General features: G+C 33.8%; 1 protein-coding gene across 1 annotated transcript in view; it reads left to right on the top strand.

Annotated features, from left to right (window-relative positions):
- Positions 1-7,771: 7,771 nt before the first annotated feature.
- LOC137616679 (uncharacterized) overlaps positions 7,772-20,000 on the top strand; it is a 49,089-nt gene continuing 36,860 nt past the window's right edge. The window contains exons 1-2 of the mRNA XM_068346610.1: positions 7,772-7,899; positions 15,325-15,533. Coding sequence (XP_068202711.1) covers positions 7,853-7,899; positions 15,325-15,533 — 256 coding nt within the window. The 5' untranslated portion in view covers positions 7,772-7,852. The remainder of the gene's footprint in view (positions 7,900-15,324; positions 15,534-20,000) is intronic.

Raw genomic sequence — 20,000 nt, 5'->3', positions numbered from 1 at the left:
TATACATATATATATATGTATATGTATATATATATATATATATATACATATGCATATATATATTTAAATATATATTTATACATATATATATATGTATGTATATATATATATATATATATATATATATATATATATATATATATATATATTGTGTATATATATATAAATTCAATCTCGAACGGTATATATTTTTATTCGCTTAACAAGTTATCTATATAAGATAGAAAAGGAATTTTAATAAATAAAATAGTCTTCTACATGATATATAGTTTCCATTCATATACCAATAAATACATTATACATCACAATGTGGTAACCTGTAATGGCTCATTATTTCTCTGGACACGACATCCGTTTTACGACGGCCATGAACTAAAGAAAGTATCCTCATAATATTATATTGAAAGCTTTACGTATGAGAGTTATTTGGCCATAAAGTGATAAATTCATCAAAATTGATAGCGGGCAAGTGTCTCTTGCGTCGGATTGTAATCAGTAAGTGATAAGCCATAAATGATAGAAGTTTATCATACTATGAGAATGTTACTGTTATTGCAATAGTCAGCACATTATTCCTTTGCCAATAAATTTATCCGCTTTTTAAATGGGCTATTTTTCCCTGTTGGAGCCCTAGGGCTTAGAGTATCTTGCTTTTCCAACTAGGGTTATAGATTAGCTATAATAATAGTAATAATAATTATAATAATAATGAAAATAAAAATAATAATAATAATAATAATGATAATGATAATGATAATAATAATAATAATGATGATGATGATGAGAATAATAATAATATTAATAATAATAATAATAGTAATAATAATAATAATGATAATGATAATGACAATGATGGTGATGATGATAGAGACTCCTTAGTTATGGTAAGCAGCTCTTCTAGAAGAAGGACACTCCAAAATCAAACCATTGTTCTCCAGTTTTGGGTAGTGCTATAGCCTCTGTACCATGGTCATCCACTTTCTTTGGTTTGAGTTCTCTTGCTTGAGGGTAGCCTACACTTGGGCATAATATTCTATCTAATTTCTCTTTCTATGGTTTTGTTAAAGTCTTTATGGTTTATATAGGTAATATTTGTTTTAATGTTTCTACTGTTCCTAAGATATTTCGTTTTTCCTCGTTTCCTTTCCTCACTGGGCTATTTTCCCTGGTGGGGCCCTTTGGCTTATAGCATCCTGTTTTTCCAACTAGGGTTGTAGCTTAGTAAGTAATGATGATAATAGTGATAGTGAAGTATGTCAGTAGCATACTTATTGGTCTACCTGCAAAGTACTGTAGTTTTGGCGTTAATGCGGACCTCATTCCCGTAATGGTACTTCATCACAAAAAGTCAATACGTACCTGAACTACGAATCATTATATTGATCTCACTAATTTACGAATACATTTGAGTCTTAAGAAAGGCATGGCACTGGAAAAAGATTCCAATTACTCTTTTACGTGCAAACAATTCTTTTTCTTTTATAAATGTATGTGTTCGGTTTCAAGTGAGTAATCTTTGAAGGATTGCAACTTTAAATATTTAACATTGTGAAAACTAATTCTACATATACTTTCTATGAAACCCTTATAGAAACAAGATTCAATGACAGCTATAAAATACAATGAAAATTGCACAACAGAAGTCTTAATACCATTCTTGGTAAGCAGCTCTTCTAGGAGGACAATAAAAAATCAAACCATTGTTCTCTAGTCTTGGGTAGTGCCATAGCCTCTGTACCATGGTCTTCCACTGTCTTGGGATAGAGTTCTCTTGCTTGAGGGTACACTCGGGCACACTATTCTATCTTGTTTCTCTTCCTCTTGTTATTTTCAAGCTTTTATAGTTTATATATGAAAGGTTTATTTTAATGCTATTGTTATTTAGTTAATTTCCTTATTTCCTTTCCTCACTTAGCTATTTTCCCGGTTGGGGCCCGTGGGCTTATAGCATCCTGCTTTTCCAACTAGGGTTGTAGCTTGGCAAATTATGATAATATTAATAATAATGAAGTGAGATAATGATTTGAATAACACATCTTTTGATTTTTGATTCAGTATTGTTAATGATGAGAAATTTTATTCAGATTTTGGATATTATTGTCAAAGTATTTTTTTTCAATATATGGTGATCAATTATGGTATAAACTATGAAAGAGATTCATAGATTTATTCATCCTGATTCTTTGAAAATAAATGTTCCATTGAAACCTGAGTATTTAATGAAATTGGAGAACTTTTCTAACAATTCGTAATACATAAGTAACTGAAAGTTCCATATTAAATTTTATTTAATAAAATGGATTCTTTAACATTTTGGATGATATTACACAATATAAAAGGGTTTCATTGTGTCTCAATTTTATCCACTTCGATTATATAGAGGAGTTGTAAAATGTAGTGATTTTTAAGCCAGATCATTGAAGTTTATAAAATCACAAATTTTAATTTTCTGGAGATAGCTGCTAGTCACTGATTATAGCTACGCCAAGAATTTTTTTTCCTCTTTTTTTTTTTTTTGTGTGTGTGTGTGTGTGTGTGTGTATGAAAAAATTAACTGATATATAAAGGATAATATTAAGATCTACTCGAGATTGTAGTTTTTCCTCACATTTATTCTTTTTAAAAACCTGTTTATAAACTTAAAAAAAAAAAAAAAATACAGATATTACCCTCTTTCCAAAGATGATCTTTAAATGGTGAAATCTTGTGAGGGAGAAAATACGTGAAATGTTCATTTATAAGAAGACTGAAGGTAAATGCGTGTTGGAGTCGAGTTGGTCTGTTGCATAATATATATAAATTTATATATATATATATATATATATATATATATATATATATATATATATATATATATATATATATATATATATACACAAACATTTTATTTTAAACATTAAATGAAACACTCCTTATTCATTTTCAAGAAGAAGAAGAAAAAGAAGAAGAAGGAGGAGAGAGAGAGAGAGAGAGAGAGAGAGAGAGAGAGAGAGAGAGAGAGAGATGTAGTTCATTATAGTAAACAAGAATGGTAATATTACAGCCTTTGGGAATACTGCTGAAACGCCACAACTGTTGTACAGTTAGACATAACCATTTTTTCGAAATATTTGTGGTTCTCAGCCATAAAAGAAGAGGCAGGAAAATGATTAATTGAAATGTCTAAGAGAACAATGTAAAGGCACAGAGTAATGAAATTAACCAATGATGAAAGAGTAGTCTGGAACACAGCTGGAAATTATAACAAAAACCAGGAACTTAGTAATGATTAGGCCTTTTGTGGCAAAAGAAGGATCAATTTATCATGTCCATAAAGTGAATGCTCCAAACTGTATGAAGAAGAAGAAGTGAGAGAGAGAGAGAGAGAGAGAGAGAGAGAGAGAGAGAGAGAGAGAGAGAGAGAGGAGAGAGAGAGAGAGAGAGAGAGAATTGCCTTACCTTGATAAAGATATAGAAATCTACTTTATGAATATGTTTATGGATGGCCTTATTTAGTAAATTTGTTTTTTTTTTCGATGCCTTCACCTTGACGAATTGATAGAAAATTCTTTGAAAGAAGATTAGGGATTGAACTTATGGAATCAGGTAGTTGAAATTAATTGAAATTACTAAGAAAAGAAACGTGGCAGAGTCCAGAAATAAACTAAATAATAGTGATAGATAGAATTTGGTGAAGTAGGTCCTAAAAACCTTGAAGAGATATTGTAGAAATGTCCTAATGTTTTATCTGTTTTATGCAAAAATTACCAAATAACAAATTAAAGAAACATTATTATTATTGTTGTTGTTGTTATTCAGACTATCTTGCTTGAGGGCACACTCGGGCACACTATTCTATCTAATTTCTCTTATTCTTGTTTTGTTTTAAGTTTTCATAGTTTATATAGGAAATATTTTATTTTTCCTTGTTTCCTCTCCTCACTGGGCCATTTTCTCTATTGGAGCCCATGGGCTTATAGTATCCTGCTTTTCCAACCAGGGTTGTAGCTTAATAATAATGATGATAATATAATAATAGTAATAATAATAATATGTAATACGGCTCATTATGGCTATAATCAATGGATTAATAATTCAATTGTGAGGAAGCAAGAAAAATATAGCCAAACCTAGTGACTGGAAGAAATTCCTGACCATCTTCCATATTACCTCAATACAGGCTTGTAGTATTTGAGTGGAATCACTGGTGACTCGCAATCTGTGGGCCTGGTGTCTACTCACAACGAGGCAAATTTTACTGGTATGCACAATCTTAGAGCCATTGAAGGCTGGGAGTTTTGCTGTCCCCCTATCTATCTGCAGATTCATACTGTAGGCCGTCATTACCTGGACCTTCCTGTTCATAGATTGGTACAAAATGACTTACTCCTCCGTGTCATTTGTACAATTTTTGTCCTGCAATATCGCGCGCTTTGTGTTAGTGAGTTAAGTCTTCGGGGCGAACGTGAGTGTGTGAAAGGTACGGCCGTGCAATTTTGAAATTTTTAAAAACGTTTCATGTGGATTTGTGCCATGATTGTGCCACTTGTATAAACAAAGCATCAACATTGTGAAATCAGCACGAACACTACCGACGGTGCGTGTCACTGCTAGTCAATACTTAACCTATAAGTAATCTAGTAGTGCCATTGCGCGTCAATATCAATGCAGCCAATTTTTTTTCCTGCCCATTGTGTAGACAGTACGTAACTCATGCGTATACAGTGCGCGAGGAGACCGCATATAATGCTTCGAGCTGCTTACTAACAAGTGTCAGGGTGGTTTTAAGCACGTTTCATATGTAAATGTTTCGGCCTCAGTGATATTATCTGAAAAGCAATGACTTAATCTTTACCTTTGCCGGTCATGAATTACTCATAGATAAGGATTAACTCGTATGACCTGCATATTAGCTAACCATTCGAGGAGTCACGGAAATATATCACAGATTTTACATTTGATAAATTGCATACTAAGCTATAAATGTATGTTTAGTTTGTGTCTGTGTCTGTGTGTATATATAAGGAAATATATCACAGATTTTACATTGAATAATTTGCACAATACGCTATAATACATTTTGAGTGTGTCTCTGCCTGTGTGTGTATATAAGCTTATTGCTAAGCAAATTTGTTTTCTGAATATATAAACAATGAAAATGAAAACATACGAAATTAAATGAATAAAATTAAATTTTTCAAAACAAAATAGTTATTCCATGAAATATCTTAAATGACATCACCAACTGAAAAGTCTATCGAAACTAGATGAAAATATTATAGAGAAAAGAATTGGGATCCCAGGAGAAAGAGAAGTGAAAAAATATGAGTTGTCGAAAATAGATTTTGAACTTTCAATAGAACAGAAACAATGCTGGGTCTTATCTTGGTATCAAAGAGAAAGAATGGAGGTTTGGCCAGAGAAATATTTAGCCAGATATCATAAAGTTTGATGTGAATGGCCTCTTAAGAGTTTCCATTATCGGGAGATGAAATCCCCAAAACTTATCTCTTCCTGGGAAAATGAAACGTATTGTTTGACGATAATTCCGATTGAAATGTTGTTATTATTATTATTATTATTATTATTACTAGCTAAGCTACAACGCTAGTTGGAAAAGCAACATGCTATAAGCCCAAGAGCTCCAACAGGAAAGAATAGCCCAGTGAGGAAAGGAATTAAGGAAATAAATAAACTATCTAAGAAATAATGAACAATTAAAATAAAATGTTCTATAAATATTAACAACGTTTAAAGAGCTATTTTAAATATAAACTATAAAAAGACTTATGTCACATATCTTTACCTAACTATGGAATATGAGATTGTATGTAAAACAGGTTTCATGAACAGTGAAGTAATGAATGAAGATGAATGCTTCGCCTATATTAGTGTACAGAAAACATGAATGCACATATAAAGATTTGTCAGCTAAGTAAGTGAAGCATCTGAAAGTAGACTCTAAAAATAAGAAAAGCAAAGTTGCTGATCATCCTTAACCCACATCCTATCCCAAACCACCTACAATTAGAAGTTGCTTATCATCCCACAACCTAAATCACCTTCAACCTAAAACCCAACCCAACACTTACTGGCTGCAAAGTGTGCAAGAGGCCGTGCCTATCTGTAACAACAACAACGACCACAGGGCACACTGTTCTCTCTTGTTTCTCCTCCTCTTGCTTTGTTAAAGTTTTTATAGTTTATATGGGAAATATTTATTCTAATATTGTTGCTGTTCTTAAAACAGTTGATTTTTTCCTTGTTTCCTTTCCTCACTGGGCTGTTTTCCCTGTTGGACCCCTGGGTTTATAGCATCCTGCTTTTCCAACTAGGGTTGCCGCTTAGCAAATAATAATAATAATAATAATAATAATAATAATAGATAAAACTATTCCTTATAGGGAACTCCAGAATGCACAACGAAATGTGTGGCTAAGAGAATACTCTTACCTCCGGGAAATTTAAAGACGCATTCCTTAACACGAAGAGGGAATTCGGACAAAGGACGAAAAAGAGAGCAGCAGAGGGCGATGAAAAAGCACCCCAGATCTCTGTTTATCTCCTTTGTCCATAAATGAAATATTCTCGTTCGACTCAAAAAAAAAAAAAAAAAAAAAAGAATGAGATTCCTTTACAGGAGAACTAGTTCTCTTCTCTAAACTTTCATAAAGACAAACGACATCAATTTCATTAATTGCCAAAGGATAATTCTGTCCTGATTTTTATATAATAGAAAATTCTGATGTTGTTTATAGAAATTCTGAGCATTCCCATAATTACACATCACGTTTGCTAAGAGAAAATCACTTTGTCTTGAATTTCAAAATCCTTATCCGTAGTTTATTCTTTCAATAGAGTATGGTGAATAATAGGCAAACAAGCCTCTCTCTCTCTCTCTCTCTCTCTCTCTCTCTCTCTCTCTCTCTCTCTCTCTCTCTCTCTCTCTCTCTGTATATATATATATATATATGTGTATATATATATATATATATATATATATATATATATATATATATATATATATATATATATATATATATATATATATATCTACGGGATCATTTGATAAAACCCAATACGAAGTTTACTCCCCCATTCTAAGTTTAATCTTATCCAGCCCCATTTCCCTTAATCTAGAAAGTCGTCTCTCGCTACCAGTATATTGATGTCTTTTTTCTTGCATCTTTCACTCTTTCCATTTGAAAAGTTTTATCTTTTCTTCTCCTTCCTTTAATTATTTCCGAATTTTTTACCTTTTCACAAATCTTTTCCACATGCTCACAACATCTCAAAACATACACAACCATGTATGTGTTTTTGTGTACGTGCAGTCTTGGTTGTGTTTCTGTTTTGTTGATTATTGTCGAGAAAAATTGGATTAAAGTCTACGTGTTATTAAAGTTCCTTTAATTTTTTTGATCTCTATCATCAGCCACGCCCCCTTTCCTCCTGCCTCACGTGAATCATACACCATTATGTAATTATTCTAAATATAGTTCTTTGGATGTTGGCTTCACTGGGTGTTATTCTAACGCTTTCTTTGGGGCCTTAGATTTTTATGATGCAGTCAGATATACAATTAACGTATTATAAAAGGAAAAGTCTTATTATAAAATGACTTTATTATTGTAACTCATTAATTCTCTTTATTTTGATATGTAAATGGCTTGTTCTAAATCTGCTGTAAGATTAACAAAAGGAGTTTTACTAAATATTCGAAATTCTAAAGTATAAAATGCTATATTGATTTACTGTTTTTAACTAGTTTTTTTGTTTCCTTACAGGTGGTGTAACGTCAGTGTGGGTAGTTACCGGGGGAAAAGCAGAACTGCCTTGCAGATCCGTTCCGAAGGTGCCCCATGAACAACCCATGATCGTCTTGTGGTATCTGTCCTCAGTTACTAAACCCATTTACAGGTAAATACAATAGTACCTATGTTAATATTAACTTTGGGACACGCACATATTCACACACGCACATACACAAACGCTATAGTCCAGTGGACCAGTTGACTGTCCAGTTTTGTATCGGTTAAAAGCACTTATACGTGAATTCCATTTTTATTTATTCCAAAGGTAGCGGGAAATTGATACTAAAGTCATGTTGTTTATTATTGGAATATACACATATATACTGTACTGCACACACACACACACAAATATATATATATATATATATATATATATATATATATATATATATATATATATATATTTGTATATATATACATATATATATATATATATATGTATATATATATATGTGTGTGTGTGTATATTGTGGAATGATTGAAATGAACACCAATAAACAAATACTTCTTGTTTCATTCACAAGTTTACTAAACTCGCCTAGCCTTAGCTTTAATAATTCATATACTTTCCCTAATTTACGTCATCCTTACATGCTCGTTTTTAACATGAAACATATAAGAAAACAGTCGGGTAAAATCCCTTTGATACATGGATTACAAGGGAATTAGTCTCACTTCCTACAAACAATGTAAACACGTCATAACCGTCTAGTGGGATTACTGGTATGCAAACAAATCGTGTCCCATTTTGCAATACTACCTGGCCTAAACAATTGACTTTAAGTAACCTGTTACACACGAATGGCTTAATCCAATGGGCCTTTGTCCTGAAGAGGCTTTGCTGCTTGTTCAAAGGCGGAGTGTCGCCTGTAATAAACAAAGCGTTGGAAGTTTTAAGTTGTAATATTAGTGATAACAGAAGAAAGAGATGAGATATTGATGTTCTTGTTATTATTTACCGTTTTCAATGAAGAATATTATAGTAATAATATTTTCTTATTTCCTATTTTGTGTAGAGGCGAAGGCTACAATAGACGATATAAACTTAATGCCAATAAGGTTAACCTTTGCGAACTTATCAAGGAGACTGGCTTAGTTTATTGTTACGAGCAATATCCAAATAAAATTATGTTCATATCACATGTCTACAAATCTTTGCTAATTATAGCATCTTGCTTTTCCAGCTAGGGTTGTAGCTTGGCTAGTAATAATAATAATAATAACAATAATAATAATAATAATAATAATAATGATAATAATAATAATAATAATAATAATTTGATCTTATGTAATTTTTACTCAAAGAGAAACAACAGCTTAGAATCACAATTGATACAAAACTTCCATTTTGGCTCATCGCACAAATTAAGATTTAAAGTTCAGTATGAAAATATTCCGAATTGCCAAACGACATTTCTTGTAATAGTAAATTTTAATACAATTCTGAGATATTACTATTAGTTTTAATTGCAGAGTTTCTTTTTATTTATTGATCCTTTTTAAACATTAAACTTTTCATTATTAGTATATGTGATGTTCCTCATAACCATTATTCAATAAAGAAATATTGCAATCTAAATTATACAGGGCTATTCAGAATATATCAATGATAAAACATTATTTACCTAAGAGCTCCTATTATTCATTAAAAAAATATATTGCTAATGTAATTACCGTTATATCAACAGAATATGACATAACATCAGTCAACATTCTACTCTCTCTCTCTCTCTCTCTCTCTCTCTCTCTCTCTCTCTCTCTCTCTCTCTCTCTCTCTCTCTCTCATATTTCAGCTGTGATAATCCCTACATGTGGTTCTTAAATGGTTTCACGGGTTGGCACAATCTATCCAAAGTAAATTACCCGAGCGCTGTATTTTTTCTTATAGCTGTTCACATATGTCCGCTCTACGTATTGTTTAACCATACAAATGGAATATACAGTGTATAATACACACACACATATATATATATATATATATATATATATAGATATATATATATGTATTATGTATACATGTGTGTATATATAGAGATATAGATATAGATATATACATATACACACATATACTGTATATATGTATATATATATATATATAGGCCTATATATATATATATATGTATGTATATATATCCTGTATGTATATATATCTATATGTATACATGTATATATATACATATATATGTATAAATGTATCTATCTATCTATATATATACATATATATATACATGTATTTATGTATGTATAATATGTATATATTTATATACAGTTTATATACGTATATATATATATATATATATATATATATATAATATACATATATATATGTATATATATGTGTGTGTATGTGTGTGTGTAAAATTACAAATTTGTTTGTTTTCCCATAGTAATGCTTCCATTAAATTGTGGAAATTGACTCTAAATTTCTGGAGTGCTTCCATTATTTCAAAATCTATCGAACCCAAACTTAACGTCTGTATACCACAGCAAAACAAAAAGTTTTTATGTACATAATAATTATTTGTAAACAATATTAGGCCGAAATACCCCCATTTAAATCTAATAGATAGAATGTTTTCAAAAAGATATGCATCTCTAGGAGTGACAGATTAAACTGTTTCAAGCAACTTTTAAATATAGAAATCAACAATCAATTTAATCTGAAAAAAATAGGTGTTAAATTCGGCCTTTTGGACCGATGCACATCCATTCAGACTAGCTTGTCACCTTTAAAGTGCAAATGTGTTTGTTTATATGTTTATGTTCTACATGTTAATGAATACTGGAACAATCATTTGTATTTCAAAGACGAAAGATTTAATATGTATGAGTTTGTATACGTGTCTGTTATTTTGATCTCTATGGTTCCTACCTTGAGGAATTAACATAATTATTTTCAGCTGGTTATCTAAAGAAATTAAGTGTTTGATGATTAATTCGTTTACGGGTCATTAATTAAATTGTTAATTAACAATTTCAGTTATCTAATTCTCTCACAGATTTATGTGTAACCTATTTTTTTTTCAAATATTGTTTCTTTAGTGACAAGAAATGATTGAATATCATTATCTTATGAGGATAGTCAATCTCTAGTATTATGTACTGTATAGCTGGCATTGATATTATTTTTTCTTTGGTACAAAAAAAGACTAACATGGATGCAAAGACAATCCGTATAAAGATATTATCATAATGAATAATGTTCAATCTTATATCCGTAAATAATAATAATAATAATAATAATAATGTCCCCTACATAATGAAGAGCAAGTGTCTTTCTATATATATATATATATATATATATATATATATATATATATATATATATACATATGTATATATATATATATATATATATATATATATATATATATATAAATACACATATAACATTTATGTCTGGTCACGCAATACTCTAATCGTCCCTCGGGTACTGGGGAGGTGAATTAGTCAGACCTGGTGAGAGGGGTGTTCGTGGGCTTGTGTACGCATACCTGAATATTTAGCCGTCGTTTTTGACGGGTTGCTTACACTAGTAATAATAATAAAAATAATAACAACTTTAGTTCCATCTCTGTACAACTCATGATTACAGAACAATAATTTCTTAAAGCATAACTTCCATTAAAGGCTTAAAGGCCAATCATTCAATGGCATAGGAAAGGGACAATGACATTGCCCTATCAAGCAGGACAATGTCCCAGAGACTGACCATATTACATATGATCAGCGCCCAAGCCCCCTCTCCATCCAAGCTAGGACCAAGGAGGGCTAGGCAATGGATGCTGATGACTCAGCAGATAGACCTATAAGCTCCCCCAAACCCCATATCCTTAGCTCAAAAGGATGGTGAGGTTGCAGCGACCAGAGGAACTTAACGAGTTTGAGCAGGGCTAGAACCTCAGTCTGGCAATCAGCAGGCAAGGACTCTACCGCCGGGCCACCATAACCTTTATGCCAACAACTTTCCCCGTAAGCTAAAGTCCTTTGACACGAACTGCTTTTTTTTTTTTTTTTTTTTTTTCTCTCTCTTTTTCTTAGCTTTTATCGGCAGTACAGTCAGTCATTTTCCTACGGCACAGATTTAGCTTTAATATGCCTGTAAGTATTAAAAATCTGACAATAATCCCCAAAATCTGTAAAGATATTGCATAAAGTCAAACTTATAAGTTTTACCTAATATTTTTCTTATTGCGTTCATATAAGCGAAGTGGTCTTTAAACAAATATCTAATTCGTTCAATCTCCATTTGGATCAAAGAAGGAAAACCTAATCAGCTAAGAGAGTTTTGACAAAACTTGATAGTAATAATTGAATTATACTATGTTGATTTAGATCAATCCACTCTTGCTTTTCATAATGTAGGGTAGATTATTATTATTATTATTATTATTAATATTATTATTATTTTGGTTATTTTTTTAGAATATTTTACTTTAATTGTTCATTACTTCTTATATAACAATAAGAAGTCATACAAATTTAAAGAAACGTTATCAATACTGAGATCCGGATGTTGAGGAGCCACTGTCCTTGACCTACTTACAATCATACTTTGAGTTTTGTTAGGATTCAACTTCATACCCTATAATTTGCACCATGCACTAATTTTAGGTAAATCTCTATTAAAGGATTCACCAACTCCAGATTTACATTCAGGGGATGGAATTGATGTAAAGAGAGTAGCATAATCTGCATATGCAACAAGCTTGTTTTCTAGGCCAAGCCACATGTTATGTGTATATAGTATGAAAAGTAATGGGCCAAGAACACTACCCTGTGGAACACCGGATATCACATTCCTATACTCACTATGGTGCCCATCAACAACAACTCTTTGAGATCTATTACTTAAAAAATCAATAATAATGCTTACTTTTCCAATTAGGGTTATAGTTTAGCTAATAATAATAATAATAATAATAATAATAATAATAATAATAATATTATTATTATTATTATTATTATTATTATTATTATTATTATTATTATACTAATAACAGAAAACAAAGAGAATAAACTCCATTATTTCCAGATAGCTTAATCATATCTAGCTCAATGCAAATTAAGTTGAATTTAAAAGCCATGAAAGAAATTCCTTTCAAGTAAAGATATAAAATGGCTTTACAAAATGGTATCACTTCATATTTCCATTCTGGCAGGCACTCACTTATGAAGGAACGCTTACAGCAAAGCTCTTAGAGCATCTTGCACGAGCGAGTCCTCGCCTCATCAAGCTTTTAACTTTTCTTGTTGTATATTAAGTAGGCGCCAAAGGGAGCTCAGCTTAAAGCTGCTGCCTTGACACCCAACAAGAAAGCAAGCGAGTCTGCAAGAAGAATTGTATCATCTGTGGCATGTGTCCCGGAGTTTTAAAGGTTGCATGTTTTAAAGGTTTAAAGGTCGCTCATGAATGGCAGAGGCAAGGGACAGTGACATTGCCCTAGAGACTGACCATATATTATATGATCAGCGCCCAAGCCTCCTCCCTATCCGAGCTAGGACAAGGGAGGGCCAGGCAGTGGCTGCTGATGATTCAGCAAATAGACCTATAGGCTCCCCCAAACCCCCCAAACTTAGCTCACAAGGATGATAAGGTTGCAGACACTAATGGCACTAACGAGTCTGAGCGGGACTCGAACCTCAGTCTGGCAAACACCAGACAGAGACTTTACTAATCAGGCCACAACAACCCTAAAAGCATTTACAGCTGGAGCTGTTTTACTTTATGGATGGATATTTTGCACTTTTACAGTCACGATATCTTCCGATAATAGGAGATAGTAAGAAAGGAGATTTTAGATTATGAATAAGAAATATGCGTACACTTAACCTGCAACTACAAATTACGCAGTAGTAAAGAGAATGGCGTTTTGGAAGCTAAAAGGATTTTCCAGTAAATACAGACATGCATTAGATCACTCTCATATGAATGAAGCGGTAAAAGCCATCCCACTGCAAGTTATTATTATTATTATTATTATTATTATTATTATTATTATTATTATTACTTACTAAGCTAGAACCCTTGTTGGAAAAGTAGAATGCTATAAGCCCATGGGCTCCAACAAGGAAAATAGCCTAGTGCAGAAAGGAAACAGGGAAAAAATTAAATATTTTAAGAACAGTAACAACATTAAAATAAATATTTCCTATATAAGCTATATAAACTTTAACAAAAGAGGAAGAGAAATAAGATGGAATAGAGCGCCCAAGTGTACCCTCAAGCAAGAGAACTCCAACCCAAGAAAGTGGAAGACCATGGTATAGAGGCTATGGCACTACCCAAAACTAGAGAACAATGGTTTGAGGTATGTGTGGTGTATATATATATATATATATATATATATATATATATATATTATATATATGTATATAAATATATATACATACCCATTTCTGAGTGGGGATACCTGAACGTGGAGCATGCTTTTGTGTATCGTCAAGATTAGGAAGGAAAACCGTAATAGTCATTGCCACTCATACTAGGTTGGTGTGCTGTGAACCATCAGACTAAAGTCTCCCACCATCGCCAGTCCGCAGTGGCCAGCGTGGTGATGGAAACTGGCCAAACTCCAGACATGAATAAGGATATGACAGGTATCTGTCCTACAGTGGACTAGAAACGAATGCATTTGTTGTTGTTATGTTTACACACACGCACACACACACACACACACATATATATATATATATATATATATATATATATACATATATGTATACATGTGTGTGTATTGTGTCTGTCTGTCTGTATTGGTCTGATCACTGTGATGTGAAATTTACCAAATAAACCTAAAACAGGAGAAATAATACAACGTAATTTACACTGAAAGAAACAGTTTTATTTTATAAATAAATAAAAAAGAAACTTCAAAAAGTCAATTATAACTCTGATTACTGACTGTGTCATATCAAAAGATGTTTAGCAAGAAGCACAATATCTGATATCTTTTCGTGGTGTTTGGGTGGTTGCCCCACCCCCATAGAATATATTGTAACAATCGTATTAACAAAAACAGTTTAACTGTATCTAACTAGAGGGGCTCTCAGTAGAGCTCAAACCTCCACATCGGCAGCTTATTTCTCAACCTTTTGCTCGACCTTGACCTTTTCCCTTAACATGTATTAATTGGCGTGGATTTTTATACACTCAAATATGAACCAATTTTGAAGTATCTGTGACAACGATGTCCAAACTTATGGCGGATTACGTTAATTGGACATTTTGCTTGGACTTTGACCTTCCGAAATGTAATCATTTCTAGCTTTTTACATAACAGTTAATCCCTGCATGTTTCATTACTCTACGATTAAAATTGTGGCCAGGAAGCTGTTCATAAACAAACACGCACTCTCTCATACACATAAACAAACAAACAAATAAATATTCAAACACACACACACACGCAAACAAACACATAAACAGGGGATAAAACACACACAAACAAGCACTCACATATGGGGTAAAACATAATCCCCCAACTTCGTTGGCGAAGATAAAAACTTATCGTTATTTTTCCTTCAACAGTTACGACGCCCGCGACGGCGACTTCTCCACGGGCACGAGATGGTACGACGAAGACATCGTGGAAGACCGGGCCTCCTTCCACCCGATGCCCGAGAGATCACTCCTCGTCCTCAACCCGGTTCGAGATCGCGACCAGGGATCGTACATATGTCGGGTGGATTATCGTATATCTCCGCCCACGATCATCACCATCAACCTCACAGTTGTTAGTAAGTATTTACTGAGTCCCAGACACCTCGTTTAGCTTGATTTAAAGTTTCGGTAAGCATCTTGTCATTTCTGGTATTGGTATAACGTATTTTCCCTGTTGGAGCCCTTGGGCTTATAACATCTTGCTTGGCCAACTAGAGTTGTAGCTTAGCAAGTTATAATAATAATAATAATAATAATAATAATACATACATACATACATACATACATACATACATATACCAAGGCACTTCCCCCAATTTTGGGGGGTAGCCGACATCAACAAAGAAACAAAAACAAAAAGGGGACATCTACTCTCTACGTTCCTCCCAGCCTAACAAGGGACTCAACCGAGTTCAGCTAGTACTGCTAGGGTGTCACAGCCCACCCTCCCACATTATCCACCACAGATGAAGCTTCATAATGCTGAATCCCCTACTGCTGCTACCTCCGCGGTCATCTAAGGCATCGGAACTGCGTTATAATCGCTCGCCATTCATTCCTATTTCTAGCACGCTCTCTTGCCTCGCTCACATCTATCCTCCTATCACCCAGAGCTTCCTTCACTCCATCCATCCACCCAAACCTTGGCCTTCCTCTCGTACTTCTCCCATCAACTCTTGCATTCATCACCTTCTTTAGCAGACAGCCATTTTCCATTCTCTCAACATGGCCAAACCACCTCAACACATTCATATCCACTCTAGCTGCTAACTCATTTCTTACCCCCGTTCTCACCCTCACCACTTCGTTCCTAACCCTATCTACTCGAGATACACCAGCCATACTCCTTAGACACTTCATCTCAAACACATTCAATTTCTGTCTCTCCATCACTTTCATTCCCCACAACTCCGATCCATACATCACAGTTGGTATAATCACTTTCTCATATAGAACTCTCTTTACATTCATGCCCAACCCTTTATTTTTTACTACTCCCTTAACTGCCCCCAACACTTTGCAACCTTCATTCACTCTCTGACGTACATCTGCTTCCACTCCACCACTTGCTGCAATAACAGACCCCAAGTACTTAAACTGATCCACCTCCTCAAGTAACTCTCCATTCAACATGACATTCAACCTTGCACCACCTTCCCTTCTCGTACATCTCATAACCTTACTCTTACCCACATTAACTCTCAACTTCCTTCTCTCACACTCTTCCAAATTCTGTCACTAATCGTCCAAGCTTCTCTTCTGTGTCTGCAACCAGTACAGTATCATCCGCAAACAAAAACTGATTTACCTCCCATTCATGGTCATTCTCGTCTACCAGTTTTAATCCTCGTCCAAGCACTCGAGCATTCACCTCTCTCGCCACTCCATCAACATACAAGTTAAACAACCACGGCGACATCACACATCCCTGTCTCAGCCCCATTCTCACCGGAAACCAATCACTCACTTCATTTCCTATCCTAACACATGCTTTACTACCTTTGTAGAAACTTTTCAGTGCTTGCAACAACCTTCCACCAACTCCATATAACCTCATCACATTCCACATTGCTTCCCTATCAACTCTATCATACGCTTTCTCCAGATCCATAAACGCAACATACAACCCCTTACCTTTTGCTAAATATTTCTCGCATATCTGCCTAACTGTAAAAATCTGATTTATATGACCCCTACCTCTTCTAAAACCACCCTGTATTTCTAAGATTGCATTCTCTGTTTTATCCTTGATCCTATTAATCATTACTCTACCATACACTTTTCCAACTACGCTTAACAAACTAATACCTCTTGAATTACAACACTCATGCACATCTCCCTTACCCTTATATAGTGGTACAATACATGCACAAACCCAATCTACTGGTACCATTGACAACACAAAACACATATTAAACAATCTCACCAACCATTCAAGTACAGTCACACCCCCCTCCTTCAACATCTCAGCTCTCACACCATCCATACCAGATGCTTTTCCTACTCTCGTTTCATCTAGTGCTCTCCTCACTTCATCTATTGTAATCTCTTTCTCATTCTCATCTCCCATCACTGGCACCTCAACACCTGCAACAGCAATTATATCTGCCTCCCTATTATCCTCAACATTCAGTAAACTTTGAAAATATTCCGCCCATCTTTTCCTTGCCTCCTCTCCTTTTAACAACCTTCCATTTCCATCTTTCACTGTCTCTTCCATTCTTGAGCCAGCCTTCCTTACTCTCTTCATTTCTTTCCAAAACTTCTTCTTATTCTCTTCATATGAATGACCCAATCCCTGACCCCATCTCAGGTCAGCTGCCCTCTTTGCCTCACGTACCTTGCGCTTTACTTCCACATTTTTCTCTTTATATTTTTCATACTTCTCTATACTATTACTCTGCAGCCATTCTTCAAAAGCCCTCTTTTTCCCTTTTACTTTTACCTTCCTCATGCTGCCTCCAACAACCTTCTTTCCACATACATCACTTGCAATCCCAACAAAATTTTCTTTTACTAACTTCCACTCCTCCTCTAAATTGCCAGTTTCTCTTACTTTCACTTCGTCATATATCATTTTCAACCTTTCCTGATATTTACTTTTTACCCCCGGTTTTATTAGCTCTTCAACCCTCACTACCTCCCTTTTACATCCACCTACTCTATTCCCCCATTCTTTTGCTACAACTAATTTTCCTTCCACCAAAAAATGATCAGACATACCGTTAGCCATACCCCTAAACACGTGCACGTCTTTCAATCTTCCAAACATTCTTTTAGTTATCAACACATAATCCATTAATGCCCTTTCTACTACTCTTCCATTTGCCACTCTTACCCATGTATACTTATTTTTATCTTTCTTTTTGAAAAAGCTATTACTTATCACCATCTCTTGCTCAACACACATATCTGCCAGTCTCTCACCACTCTCATTTTCACCTGGTACGCCATAGTTTCCAATGACACGTTCTACCTCTCCAGCGCCCACTCTAGCATTCAAGTCACCCATGACAACTACATAATTCCTTCTACCCAGTCCTTCTACACACCTAGTTAATTCGTTCCAGAACTCATAATAGGCTACCATGTATACTAGAGGATATTTGATCCTTTACATTTGAAAAAAAAAGGGATACTTTTTTTCATATTATCATCAGTTTTTTCCCAAAATTAAAACAGTTCACTCTCTCTCTCTCTCTCTCTCTCTCTCTCTCTCTCTCTCTCTCTCTCTCTCTCTCTCTCTCTCTCTCTCTCTCTCAATCAAAATTATGGATATCAATTCTAATTGCAACTGAATGGAAACTTTCAATGTGTATATCTGCTGTTGTATTGAGAAAATAATTGTACATGCAAGATGGCGATCAACGTAAATGAGTGGTAAGATGAATATAAAATTTCGATTTCTATTGATAATCGTCACTATAAAAAAATTCGTCAATAATCCTCTCTAATCTAAACAAAAAAGGGTCATCTCTTAAGTCATTGTTATAAGGGTAATCTGAATATGAACATTACTAACTGATTACTTGCCCTTCAATTATCTTTTAAGAGATATCGACGGAGGGGAATCCCACACACACACACACACACACACACACACACACACACACACACACACACACACACATATATATATATATATATATATATATATATATATATATATATATATATATATATATATATATATATATATGCGTAAAAATCACAAGGAAACGTGATGCTCAGATGCAAAAGAACCACAGGGGAAATGGAAATACGAAATATAAGATTAAGTCCTCTGAAGAAGTACCACGAAACTAGCCAGGACTTAATTTTATATTTCATATTTTCATTTTCCCTGTGGTTATTTTGCATATATATATATATATATACACTCATCCGCCTTTTCAGACATTTGTGTTAAATAATAAGTCAGTATACCAAGTGATCCTTAGTCAACGTTACATATCCACCTTTGTTCCCTAATACATCCCAGTAAAGTTCAAGGTAAACGTGAAAGATCAGTGCACAGAATTATCTATGAATTTTTGAACAAGTGCGCAGTTTCGTGTATTTGCATATCAGGCAAATGCCCCAATGCTATTGAAAAAGTAATCAAAGAATGAGGTATAGGTTCTCGAAAATATATATTTGAGAAGAGATAGAGTGTCATGAATACAGATGGGTTATCTCCACCCTCGACTTCTTCTATCAAGCACTTTCATTTCCTTAGTCTTCTGTATAACTTCACATTATACACTGTATAAACTAAATTCTTCATATTTTTTTTAATAAATTCCCTGATCCACCCTCTCAACCATGCTAAGCCCAAGGTATATAGAATAAGGGCTAAGCCATTCATTATTTCTCTCTATTTCTTCAATTTGGAATATTCAATCCCTCCCACATCATTTATCCTACACAGGAGATAACTTCAAAATCTTCAATTTTATCTAAATTCAACATCTTTACTTATCTTCCCTAAAAGATATTTGGCAAAATAATTCCTTCCTACATTCTAATTGTCTTCAGGTCCCTCAAAAATGTTCTTCCAATCT

The sequence above is a fragment of the Palaemon carinicauda genome, chromosome 22 (genome assembly GCF_036898095.1).
Source record: "Palaemon carinicauda isolate YSFRI2023 chromosome 22, ASM3689809v2, whole genome shotgun sequence".
Classification (NCBI taxonomy): Eukaryota; Metazoa; Arthropoda; class Malacostraca; order Decapoda; family Palaemonidae; genus Palaemon; species Palaemon carinicauda.
This window is presented reverse-complemented; position numbering and strand designations above follow the sequence as displayed.